Source organism: Podarcis erhardii (assembly GCF_964252035.2).
Source record: "Podarcis erhardii genome assembly, chromosome: 3".
NCBI lineage: Eukaryota > Metazoa > Chordata > Lepidosauria > Squamata > Lacertidae > Podarcis > Podarcis erhardii.
Window position 1 is genome coordinate 123,844,343 of NC_138507.1, and position 13,347 is coordinate 123,857,689.

The following is a 13,347-nucleotide window of genomic DNA, read 5'->3' on the forward strand; positions in this document are numbered from 1 at the left end:
TTTGCTTTGAGTCTAGCACTGTTGGCATTGTGCTTTTTCTGCTATGCTGTTCTCAGCTTTTATTATTGTGTGTAAATTTTGTCAGCTGACAAATGAACCAATCTACTTCAATACAAATTAACGGGTAATTAAAACCTTGTGGCCTCCCAGGCTTCAAGCAAGATGCCACCTCAGCGTTCATAGGGAAGAGAGGCGGGTTCCTGCTGTGCGTTGCCCAGTTCCCATGGCCGCCAGCCAGTTGCCCTGGGTGGGGCAGAGCTCAGTCAGGCAAGGCTGCATCATGCGTTGTGTTTGCCTGGAAGGCTGGCAGCAGCAGCAGCGCTTTGCTGCATGTGGCACCTGCCAGGCTGGCTTGGATTTAAATCACGATTTACATCACTAGTCAGTAAGACTTGATTTAAATCATTTTTTTACAGAAAGACTCATTATTTTATATTTACAACCAGATGAAGGTCCCATTTTTGGAATAATAATTTTTCAGAGTAGTTTTTACAGTTATATAAAAAATAACTGATTTGGTTATACAATTGTTGTTGTTGTTGTTATTTATTTGTACCCCACCCATCTGGCTGGGTTTCTCCAGCCACTCTGGGCAGCTTCCAACAAAGATTAAAAATACATTAAAATGTCACACATTAAAACCTTCCCTGAACAGGGCTGCCTTCAGATGTCTTCTAAATGTCAGGTAGTTGTTTATCTCTTTGACATCTGATGATAGAAATACATAGACAGATAATTATGAAATTATTGTGAAGTTTAATAAGTTAACTGTTTATATTTGGACAACTTTTCTGCTGTACTTTATTGGAAGGAGAAAAATAATCACTTCCTTAATAACAATTTAAACCATTTATTTAACTAAAACAACAACATAGCATATGCATCCATGTTTGTTAACTGATGTGGTTAAACGCTTTTTTAAAATACAACAACACACCTTAGACTGAGTTTTAGCACACATGAAAAACTTAAAACAAATCCTTATTTCCTGATGAATAGCCTTTGGACTATAATGTAACTTAAATAAAAAACTATATTTAGAAATATTTCACCTCCAAAAGCATTTTATTTTAAAAATCCAATTTAAATTTTAAAAAACCCAATTTAATTTTTTTTAAAAAATCTGTTATGTTTTTTTAAAAAAACATTGATTTTTATTCTCCCTTGCACCTGCTCACCGAGCTGAAGTTTCGGGGCTTTTTAGCTCAAAGATGGAAAAGCGATGAAATACCAATGAAAGAACAATGGCAAGAAAAGTTGATGGAATCTGCTGAAATGGCGAAGTTAACTGAGAGACTCAAAGATAAGGACAACAATGAGTTAAAAAAAATGGGAACCTTTTATGATGTATATACAGAAACAATGCATTGAAATGAACTCATTTGCAGGATTCGAGTAATACAATTACAATGGACAAATATAAATAGAAAATAGAAACATGAGGTTAAAATGTTAAGAACAGATTGACAAAGTACAAATTTAATTTTAATACATAAGGCATATAAAATTATAAGCAGAATAAATTAATGTGCTATAAACCAGAAAGGGAAGTTGGGGGGGGGGTTAACTGAAAATGTAAAATGTAATTTGAATTTTTGATTATGCTTGTTGTAAAATCTTAATAAAAATATTTTTAAAAGAAGAAGTTTCGAGGCTTTTTAGTTAGAGAAAAGGCAAGTAAGACGAGACATGGATGGAGGTTATCAAACCATGCATGTTCTGGAGAAAGTGGATAGAGACATTATTTCCCCTCTCTTTTTTTTTAAAAAAAAAATATTAAGAAGAAATGAAGGATCCATAAAAGATAGCATCCAAAACAATAGTAAAGAGCAGAGCAGTTATGCATTATGATAATAAAATAAGCACACATCTTGTAGCAAAGTCTTCAGGATAACCATATTTCGTGACATGAGGGAGATAAGGAATTCAGAACCTTGCCATCTTTACCCTCTCTCGTAACTCCAGAATTCATGGCCGTCAAGTGAAGCTTCATGTTAGAAGGTTCAAAGAGGAGGGACTTCTTCAGCCAGCGCATAATGAAACTATGCAGTCTGCTCCCACGAAAGGTCATGGTGGCTGCCGACTTGGCTGGCTTTAAAGGAGGGTTGGACAGATTCAGGGAGGGAGCAAAGGCTGTTCATGGCTTCGAGCCTTGATGGACATGTTGACATCCACTGTCAGAGGCAGCCTGTTTCTGAGTGCCAGTTTCTGGGGAGCACGAGGAGAGAGAGGTGCTGCCGTCGTGTCATATTTTGGGGCATCTGGTTGGCCCCTGTGAGAGCAGGATCCTGGACTAGATGGGTCGTCGTTCTGATCCAGCAGGCTCTTTGTTGTTGTTGTTTAGTCATTTAGTTGTGTCCACCTCTTCGTGACCCCCTGGGCCAGAGCACACCAGGCACTCCTGTCTTCCACTTCCTCCCGCAGTTTGGTCAAACTCACGTTCATAGCTTCCATAACACTGTCCCACCATCTCGTCCTCTGTCGTCCCCTTCTCCTTGTGCCCTCCATCTTTCCCAGCATCAGGGTCTTTTCCAGGGAGTCTTCTCTTCTCATGAGGTGGCCAAAGTCTGGGAGCCTCAGCTTCAGGATCTGTCCTTCCAGTGAGCACTCGGGGCTGATTTCCTTCAGAATGGAGAGGTTGGTTGGCTCTTCTTGCAGTCCATGGGACTCTCAAGAGTCTCCTCCAGCACCAGAATTCAAAAGCATCCATTCTTCGGCGATCTTATATGGTATTAAATGGTGAGATGGTATGGAGGATAAATGCCCCTTGTAAAATGAGTCTCAGTGAGTGGCTTTCTGTGCTGATTCTGGAGCTCCTAAGTGGCGCCACTTCTGCTGCATTTTTTAAATCTTAGTCACACCAGTGAGGTGTGTGGTACTAAGTGTGTGTCGCTATCATGTTTCCTGAACAAAATTGGGCAGGCTGCCCCCAGAGTTTAGCCGCCATAATAGCTTCAAGGGGAGAGTGGAGACGGGATTCCTGTAGACCTACTCCTAGCTTAGAAATGAAAAAACGGAATGCCTGAAAGTTCCCCACTTCTCTGCCCAAGGCTTGTGCCTGGTTCCTGTTCATCAACTTGTGCCTGGGGAAATAAACCGTTGGCAGAATTGGGTCCAAATCATTCAGCATGCAGCTGGAGACCAGGTAGACAGACAACGCCTGGCAGAACCAAAGGGTCCTTTTTAACCTTCCCTCTAAATCCGTTTCTTTCCAGGTCCTAGAAAAAAATCCCAACACTCCCATGAGCCATAAAGAGATCCTTCAAGTTATCCAGAAAGAAGGGTTGAAAGAGATCAGGTGAGTGTTGATCGAGTCACATGGTTATAGCTGCTTTGGGAGTTTTTAGGCACCAATATTGACTGACCTGCTACACTTTCCAGGGGTATTGTGTGTGGAGTGTCATTCCGCGAACATGGCTCCCTTTCGGGGTCATATTACGTGTTTCACATATCCACCTCCCAAATAAGTGCACATTCAAGTATGTTTGCACTTCTCCTCTCTGTGTGTTGATGACAATCCACAGTTCAGCCTGCCATTAGGCATGCAGGTTTATTCTATTTTGTGTGTGGATGCTCACACATGCCAGATAAACACATCAGACACAACACTCTACAAAACCACACTCACACAGCAATGCAGTTGAAATAAAGAGGGTAAGTCTCATCTGTTTAATGGAAACACCACTGTTTTAAATTATAACAAGCTGTAAATTATGGCAAAGCAATTATTGTTCCTATTGTGCCTTGCCTTGCCAAATTCTGTAAAAGGTTGCTGCTGCACTGTAAATTTCACTTCCTGCTGTGTCTCAAACGAAAAACACTTAATTTAGTTAACTGCAGTGTCTGCCAAACATTATTTATCCTCTCTCTGTATGTTGGGCCACCTGAAATGTATTTATTTCTGATCAATTGTAATTTTAGCAGCTATTGGTAGGATTGGGATTATTATCCAGTGAGTTCTCTATATATTCACATTATTAATTTCTGAAAGAATTGGTTTTTATTCCATTGGTAATGCATATCCAGTCATCTTGTGTAGGTCTCTTCTCGGTCGAATCTAATTTGTATTCAAGGACAGGAGCAATAAATGTGTCAGTGACCTGTGGCAACTAATCCATATTTCCGACAAGCTGTATCTGTAGTAGATTTATCTCAAGTTCACACACATAGCCTTACTTGTACCTTCTATGAGAAATGTTTCATATTTTGTAATAGTTGTAATTACCCCAGCTTGATGATATTGTACAAGATCTGGGCAAGTCATTCTGCCAGAATATGTTGGCCTAGCTAATTACACTCGGGTTTTGTTCTTCCAGGTAGTTATGCTCTTAGTTTCTGGCTTGGGAAATGTGGATGGTCATTGGGAAAGTTGGAAAATGTTGCTTTGCTAAATATTTAAAGAGTTCTCTCTCTCTCTCTCTCTCTCTCTCTCTTTCTCCCCCCCCCCCACTCTTTTTGGATTTCAATCAATTCCAGAAGGTAAGAACTACTGTTGGTGTACAAATGCCATTGAATGCAGCTAGCGAACATCACTGTTGATTACTTTTAAGCAGCAAGCTTGTTTTGCTCTGAGGCTTAGAAGTGTGTGTGTGTGACAATACTATTTAGGTTAAAGGGTTGTTTTCCTGCCTGCCTGGAGCCAGAGCTTGTGGGACGCAGCGGCCAGCTGAATGGTGTGGGAAGGGCTGGCGCACGGAACTGCCTTTAGTCCTCCTTGACCTGAGCAGCCGTCTTGGCTCGGGCTGTGGCTTTGCTGAGCAAAAGGAGCTTAGTGCAGCTCTTCAGTCTGGGTGATTTCATCTCTGATTAACATGCCAAGCTTCTCTGAGCCATCTTGTGGCTCACTCCAGAATCTCCTGAACGCTGCATTAGACCACAGGCATGCCTGCCTGGGAACCACCAGCTGTGCTGCACGAGTGCCAAGCACAAGATGCGTCTGTGGCGGAGAGCAAGTGCCTTACGCCCCGGGGTTCTCTCCCCTGCCGTGGGGCCAGCTGCGTAAACTGCTGCAAGGCCCATGCTGGTTTGGGAGGTGACAAGTGCAGGCGGAAGCCCCTCTGGACGCACTCGCAGGACTGGAGGCATTTCTTGAGAGCATCTTCAGTCCCACCAATAAGCAGTGTGCAAACTTGCCTAGAATGTGATTGCCAAAAGGTTTAGGCACACGGTTGTGTTCTTTGGTTTCAGGTGCAAGCAGCAAAAATGAATTGACCAAAGCAAATCTTTCACCAATATTGTGGCCTGATGTAAATCAACCAAACTGTATTGTGGGGGTGGAATTCTTCTTAAACCTACAACACTCTAGTCAGTGTTTTTCTTGTTTGATTAAGTGCTTAGTCAACCTTTAGCAGATCCTAAACAATAAACTTCCGTTGCGTTTGTGTCTCCCAACGGACTTCTGTCCAATGAAGGCTTAAAGCATTGCATAGAAACAGATCTGCTTTAATTGTGGGGGCTTGTATTACTTGCCTGTTATCTGTTTACTAAAAACGATAAGAAAGAAAGAGCCAGTATTTTAAAACCATGTAAAGAAACACATAAAAACAGCAGCAGAAAAAAGCTGGTTTATTTTAATGGAGATTTGATAAACTGCATTACAATCAGCTTGCAGTAGTCTAAAACTGAGCCTTGGAGTCTTTCTTCTCTGATTGATTATGGACATAAAGCAGACCCTGCCGCTTGCAGCTGATTAAGAAGCCCTGTACCTCGGTCTCAGCCCAGCACACGCTTATTTAGGGCTACTAGCTATGAGGACTGCTCTCTTTCGCGATGGTCGGAAACCACCGGAGGGGAGAGAGTTGCTCTTATGCTTGGGTCCTGCTTGTGGGCTTCTTCCCTTTGGGGCGTCCAGTGGGCCGCTGAAAACAGGATGCAGAACTAGATGGGCCCCTCTTGGCCTGACCCAGCGGGCTCCTCTTACGTTCTTAGGACTAGAAAGGAAACAGCGGAGCAAGGAAATTCCTCCCCGGGCTCTAGGGGTGCTATTCTGCTCTGAAGGCCAGAGCAAGTCTCCCTCCTGGCCTCAAGAAGAAAGGGCCAGGACAGGAATGCATTGTGTGTGTGAGCCCTCCATGCAATATATGCCGCATTACCCTCCCTTTGGGACTCCTCTTTCTTCAGCTGTTGGGTGCATTTGTTTGCTGTCTCCAAAGCTGCCCTCGTGTGCCACTGCCTTGTGAGCTCAGTACTGGTCAGCCTGGCCTGGCTCATGGGGAGACTGGCTCCCATTTGAAGTCATCAGCAGCTGGGCAAGGCCTTGGACAGGGCAGATACGAAGTTTGGCAGCAGCATTCCCCTTGTGTGTGCCAGGGGGACTAACCCTGCCCTTCTCTTTTCAGTGGGACTTCTCCTCTTGCCTGCCTGAATGCTATGCTGCACACCAACTCCCGGGGGGACGAGGGCATTTTCTACAAGGTCCCAGGGCGGATGGGCGTTTACACCCTGAAGGTAAGGGAGTCTCCTGCAAGGAATCAGAACTGGGCTGCCATTGGGATCCCACGCACTGCCAGGATACGCACCGCACTGTGTGGCTTACAGCAGTCCCTCAAAGCCTGGGGGTACTGTTGTCTTGTTTTTCTTTTTATTATTTACTTGTGTTTTTATCTCGTGCTTTATTCTGTGAACCGTCCTGAGATCTTGTGACCAAGGGTAATATATAAATTCAGTATAAATAATAATAATAATAATTATAATACAGTGGAACCTCGGGTTACGTACCGTCCTCCTTATGAACGCTTCAGGTTATGAGCTCTGCTGACCCGGAAGTAGGTGTTCCGGGTAGCGAACTTTGCCCTGGGATGCAAGTGGAAGTCGTGTGTCGGTGGCAGTGGGAGGCCCCATTAGCAAAAGCACGCCTCAGGTTAAGAACAGTTTCAGGTTAAGAACAGACCTCCAGAACGAATTAAGTTCATAGGTACCACTGTAATTTTGCATCTTTGTTCCTGGTGTGGGCTTTAAACATCTGGATCATAACCATGGTATTGGCTTGCAGAAATGATTTTTTTGAGCCTGGGTTTCCCCCTCTGTTGTCCTTACACTAGTTATGCTGCTTAAAGCCACTTGCTTCGCCTTCAGCGGACATGTGTCTAGCATGTGCATATTGGAGTAGTGCTGTTGTTACGATTTTGATCAGGAAGGCTGTGATGGAAGAGCTTGCTGGGCCTTGAAGTTCACTGGGTAAGCAACCTTGGCCAACACACATGGAAAGTTCCCCCCATCCCACCTAGTGAACCTGCCTAAGGGGGTTTGTGACAGGGCAGCGGCGTGGAGAATGGCAGGAGAAAGAGAGCAAGGAAGAGCTTGGCAGAGGGTGGGGGCTCTGTAATACCTGCCAGCTGCTGTGCCCTTTAAATGCGGGCAGTTCAGTATAGTATAGGTGGATTTGAGGTGGACTCTGAGGGTGGCTGCTTCTTTTTAAAAAGTCTGCTCCAGGTCCTCTTACAGAGCTGAGGAGGTGCCTGGGATTGCTTTATTTACCTGAGATCTTCCTAATTAACCAGAATACCCAGCCAGATGGGCGGGGTATAAATAATAAATTATTATAATATCTTGTGCTTGTCCCCTTTAAGCTTAAAAGAATGGCATAGCTTTGGGGCAGCACCTGCAGTGCCAGAGGTTGAATCTAGGACACTGCGGGGGGTGGGGGCTCTTTTTTCTCTGTTGCTCTGACGAGGTTTGTGCCATGGGGGGGCGGTGATGGGGGCTTGGCTTGGCTTTTGCTGCAAATCATTCCAGGAGCAAACTCAGTAACAACCTGGTTGTGACCTGCCTGAAAATCGGAAACAGATTTCTCTTTTTTGTTTGAAACCCAGTTTAGCTTGAGGGAGCTTTGGTAGCTGTAGGAGCTGTCCGGCCTGAGCTGGCAAAGCGTCCCAGTGGCTTCTTGATGAGTTGCTTGGGTGCAAAGGTGCTCAGGGCACGCGGCCTTGAGGAGTTATGCCAAGATACCGGAATGGACCCTGGCAAGAGGTCATAGAGCACACGAGGGTCTTGGGAGAATCCGCCTTGGTGAGGGTTGGCAGCATTCAGGTGCACAAGAAGGCAATATATATATATTTATGCTCTTGCGTTGGAAAGAATTACTCCGTAGGAGATTCTAGAAGAGAAATCCTGTGCAAACAGGCCATGAGAACTGGATAGAGAGGAGGAGATTGGACAGGATGGACTATGTAATGGGCTGACAGCCAGGCTTCTAAAAGAACATAAAAAAGAGTGCTATCTCCATAGGAGAATGGTTTCGTCTATGTGGGCTGTGGAATCCCATTCCTTGGAAGGAGGCTGGCTGGGTGGGTGGGCAGCCAGCCATCTGTTGGGAATGCAAAAGGGAGCCTTGCTGTGGAGTGGAGTCGAGTCCCCTGGCCCTCAGGACCGTAGTCGAGACACAATGCCAACCTGAAATTTCAGGTTCCTGGAAAAAAGTCTTGCACAGTTGCAAGAGGGACCTCCAGGTGGATTATTATGCCCCCTGACTTTTGAGCCAGAGGATGGCACTTGCGATATTCTTGTCTTTAATTCTCTCTTTCTCTCCCCGCCCACCCCCAACCCCGTGGACCAGTCTTAGTGAATGTTGAACTGACGTAGAGATAAATGCACCAAGGTCCGCCTGTTTGTGTTTTGCCTGCAGAAGGATGTTCCAGATGGGCTGAAAGAGCTCTCCGAAGGCTCGGAAGAGAGCAGTGATGTGCAGTCAGACTCCCCCAGCTCAGAGAACAGCAGCAGCAGCAGCAGCAGCAGCGACAGGAGCAGCAACAAAGGAGGAAGGAAAAGCCGGTGGCGAAGGAAAGGTAGCTATTCCTGAAGAAACTCACAAGCCGGTTGTCCTCCCCCCACCCCCAGCCTGCTTTGCACGCCGGTTGCTGGGGCCGTTTGCTGTTGCTTGTTGCAACCTGGTCCTGATTGCAAAAGTGGTTTCAGAGGATAACTTAGCCGAGGTTGCTTAGAGAGTATGTCACTGGTACACAAAGAAGTTCAGGCCTGAGATTGCGTTGGTAGCCAGTGAAGTGCTCCAAACGGAAGCCTGAAGCCGTCGAGTGCCATCTGAATATTGTCCCAAATAGAGCTTTTGTCCCTGGCCCTGACATTCGGGAAACGGCCAAGCTCTCCTTTGCTTTGAATGGATCTTTCTGGAGGTGGGTAGATTCTAGATTTCACTTTTGAAGAGGAATTCCAAACCCACACTCAGTTGAATGTAGCTTTGGGGCGCTTGAGGAAGTGGAAAAGGTTGTTTGCTGTTTGTTTGGAGTTCAGAACTGCCTGCAAGGCTTCTGATTCAGAGGGCATTTCAAATTTCCGGATGTGCAGAGACCCTTATGCAGGGCAGTGGAACTTGCAGTCCCAGCACAGCCCATTGATGGCTCAGTAAACCTCGACACCTTGTGGCCCGCCTTCAGTTAATAAATGGGAGCTGGGGAGACGTGCTGTGTCCCTGGAGTGCCACAGTACATGGGCCCTGCTGGGTTGCCCTCATTGTAGTGCAACTACTGCTAGAATTCCTGGACACTAAAAGAGGAGGCTGCAAGCTGAAAGGCGTTGTGGGGGCAGGGGGGCGATGTTCAGTTTTCTGTGCAAGGAGCTGGAGGAGCCAGTGACCACCACAACAAGTGACTGCATTGTTGTTGTTTATGAGAAACACTTGCAAAATGCTCTTGCTAGTGAAGAGCACCACTTAGTAGCTGAATAAATGATTTGTGAGCCGTGAATCATATAGCGGTATCCGCATGTGTGTTCAGCCAGGAAAGTTCGCACAGTGACTTAGGGCAAGTACCCATCTCTTGCTCTGTGGTGTAGGAGACGGGACTTCTCACACTTGGTAGACCTCCCCAGGTCAAAAAACACCGTTGTAAGACCTCCCCATGTAGGAGAGGCAGCAAAAGGCTGCAGCAGTTGTTCCAGCGCCACTGAAGCTCTGTTGCAGCAAGGGGGAGGCATGCAACAAGTTGCCAAATGAGAACTGGCTGGTTCTTGCTGCTTTGATGAGGGGCAGTTCAGAGTTGCACTAGATGTGTAATCGGGGGGAAAGTTGAATAGTGCACACTTCTAGGAAATGTGGAGAGTCTTCCATGCTGAACTGTGAATCATTTCTGTAAAATCTGGTGTGGCTAATCCCTGTTGGGAATGTAACATGAGCAAACTGAGGCGGGAAAAGCTTGGGAGAGCCAGATTGCAACTGAGTCATCATCCCTCTTGGATTTTGAAATTATGTTGAGATTAGCTTCTTATCAAGCTCGTCATCCTCAAGGCTAAATGTCTGTCTGCGTTTGCTAGAAGAGATAGGAGCTTGTGAAGGTCAAGTATCGTCCGGGTTCACAAGAATGAATCTGCTGAGCTGGTGTATCGATAGCAGTTGAGGCCTTGAAATGTGGGGCAGCGAGTCTCTGACCCACGTTTTGTTCAAGCAACGGCAGGGTCTTCAGCAAGCCAATAATGGGCTAAATAATAAGATAAATTTAATAAGCCCCCTCCCTCAGTAATGTAATACAGTGGTTCCTCGGGTTATAGACGCTTCAGGTTACAGACTCCGCTAACCCAGAAATAGTACCTCGGGTTAAGAACTTTGCTTCAGGATGAGGACAGAAATAGTGCGGCAGCGGGAGGCCCCATTGGCTAAAGTGGTACCTCAGGTTAAGAACAGTTTCAGGTTAAGAACGGAGCTCCAGAACGAATTAAGTTCTTAACCAGAGGTACCACTGTACAGAGATTACGGCACTGGTCTACCTTGCATGGTTGTTGTAAAGATGACTGAGACCGTGCATGAAGTACATTGATCACTTTTTTGAGAGGCTGTGCTTTGCAACTCAAGGGCAATAACTGAGTGTGCATGATGTTCCTTATTCACAAGTCTTCTATGCTTCTCCTGCCTGTGACCATAACCACGTGTTGCTGCCATAGCAGAGCTGCGGTAAAAAATAAAAGTGCAGCCCTGACCTTTCCTGTAGCAAAAAGCAGCAGTTGAAAGAGGGTAGGTCCCTGCAGCTCTTGGAGGTGTCTGTTTCTACCTTGTTGTAACGAATGGTGACGATCCAGAGGAAGTCGACTGCCTAGATGCCTGCTCAGGACCATAAGAACTGGCCTAACCCTGCTCCATGAGCTCTGTGTTTTCCGCAGTGCTGTTTCTCGTCCCTATGAAATGGCTCGTCAAGATGGCCCAGAGCCCTTTTGCCCCCTAAGCCTCTGAGAGCAGCCGGCTTGCTTGCAAACCAGTACCTGAAGCAGTGGGTGGGTGAGGGTTAAGCAAAAGGAAGCTGGATCCTGGCGGGGCAGAGGCAGTGCTGGTCTGCTCTTTGAAGAGCGGATGGTTGCCCCATCTTGGCAGTTGTGGAACCTGGGGCTGCTTCTGGGTGAACGGAAGGTGGTTGTGATCAGGGCCCCCTCTTCCCAGCTGAGGTCATGCTGTCCCCATTCTTTTCCTCTTATTGCTGAAAGATCTTCCCCTGCTTATACTATCCCCACTTCCATAGCCTTCAGGGTGTACTGCTGTCTTAAGCTTGCTGTGAGGTTGGTGTTGAAGACGGCTTTCAAGCTATGCTGGTGCAGGGGCATCCCAGGAGGTGAGAGCTTGCTTAGCCATGGGCTGGATCCCAGGAGCTCCTTTCTCCAAATCAGGCACCTTGTTCTTGCCTTGTTAATACTCTGGACCCCACGATACCTCCGAGGTGGCCTCCCTTGTGCAGTCATACCTCGAGTTGAGGTAGCTTCAGGTTGAGCATTTTCGGATTGCGCTCCATGGCGACCCAGAAGTAGCGGAGCGTGTTACTTCCGGGTTTCGCCACTTGCGCAGACGCTCAAAATGACGTCACGCGCATGTGCGGAAGCAGCGAATCACGATCCGCATTCGCTTCAGGATGTGAACGGGGCTCCGGAACGGATCCCGTTCGCATCCAGAGGTACCACTGTCAAGCCATTTCTGCCCTTCTGAGGTTTAAAGGTGTCCCAGAAACACAAGGTGAGGACATCATGAATAAATTGACAAAGGAAATAGCAGAATGGCTTGGAGTGAGGGAAGAAGACTTGATATTGGATATTGACAAAATTTTCAGGATGAAACCAGATGCTAAAAGACCATTTAAGGGGCCAGGGGAGTGCCTAGTTTTCCTCAATTCGAGGTTGCTGAAAGATAATTTAATGGTTCTAGGGGTTGCTCGTGCGTAAACTGGCGCCACACCTGGCTGGGTTGCCTGAGTGAACCATTTTCCGTCTGGACAGCCACTCGCCCGTGGCTGTCTCAATCGCTGGCAGAATCCGTCAGTGGGCGTTTCTTGAACTTCTTCCAGCAAAGAAGCTCTTTGACGCCTAGTCTCCTCCTACTCTCCCTGCGCGGAAGCCTTCTGCGCAAGGAGGGTGTGGGCAGCGGAGGATCCGTGCTCTCCCCACTGGTCCCCGGCGAGGAGTCATGGGACCGCCTCGCCGATTCCCCCATCTGCCCCCCTTCTCCACTGGTGCTACGCTGATTCTCTTCCCCAGAAGATGGGCTGCCTCTCCCCATCCCGGGACGCTCTCCGGAATCCCTCTGGAGCCCTCTCCCTCCCTCTGGCTCCGATGGCAGTTCCCTGACAGATAAAATCTTACAAAAACGAAGAATGGCAATAGATGGACGTAATATATTAATATACAAGGAAATTCCTAAAAAACAAAATAATTACAAGATATTGACAGATGTGCTGAAATCTAAAGGGATTCTGTTCAAATGGCTATTCCCTGAGGGACTGTCTTTCACATTTTAAGATAGGAGAAGGAACATAAGATCTATAGAAGCGTTAACTTTCAGGAGCAAGGCTTCTGCCACAATTCCCCCAGGTTCTGGAGGCGCCTCCCTGGGGAGCACATTTCCACTGCAGAAGTACTGTAAAACCCTCTTGACTCTGGGTGACCTTTTGGTGGAAGGTCTCTCCTAATTTAGTATTTTAGACGAAAGGCGAGTGAGAGGTAACTTAGAATCATAGAATCATAGAATCCTAGAGTTGGAAGAGACCACAAAGGCCATCGAGTCCAACCCCCTGCCAAGCAGGAAACACCATCAGAGCACTCCTGACATATGGTTGTCAAGCCTCTGCTTAAAGACCTCCAAAGAAGGAGACTCCACCACACTCCTTGGCAGCAAATTCCACTGTCTAACGGCTCTTACTGTCAGGAAGTTCTTCCTAATGTTTAGGTGGAATCTTCTTTCTTGTAGTTTGGAGCCATTGCTCCGTGTCCGCTTCTCTGGAGCAGCAGAAAACAACCTTTCTCCCTCCTCTATGTGACATCCTTTTATATATTTGAACATGGCTATCATATCACCCCTTAACCTCCTCTTCTCCAGGCTAAACATGCCCAGCTCCCTTAGCCGTTCCTCATAAGGCATCGTTTCCA

At 46.6% G+C, this 13,347-nt stretch overlaps 1 protein-coding gene across 1 annotated transcript in view; it reads left to right on the top strand.

The window, feature by feature from the left end:
- The first annotated feature begins 6,245 nt into the window (after positions 1–6,245).
- Positions 6,246–13,347, top strand: part of ASXL2 (ASXL transcriptional regulator 2) — a 33,246-nt gene continuing 26,144 nt past the window's right edge. The window contains exons 1-2 of the mRNA XM_081854510.1: positions 6,246–6,447; positions 8,624–8,783. Of these exons, the coding sequence (XP_081710636.1) occupies positions 6,370–6,447; positions 8,624–8,783 (238 nt within the window). The 5' untranslated portion in view covers positions 6,246–6,369. The remainder of the gene's footprint in view (positions 6,448–8,623; positions 8,784–13,347) is intronic.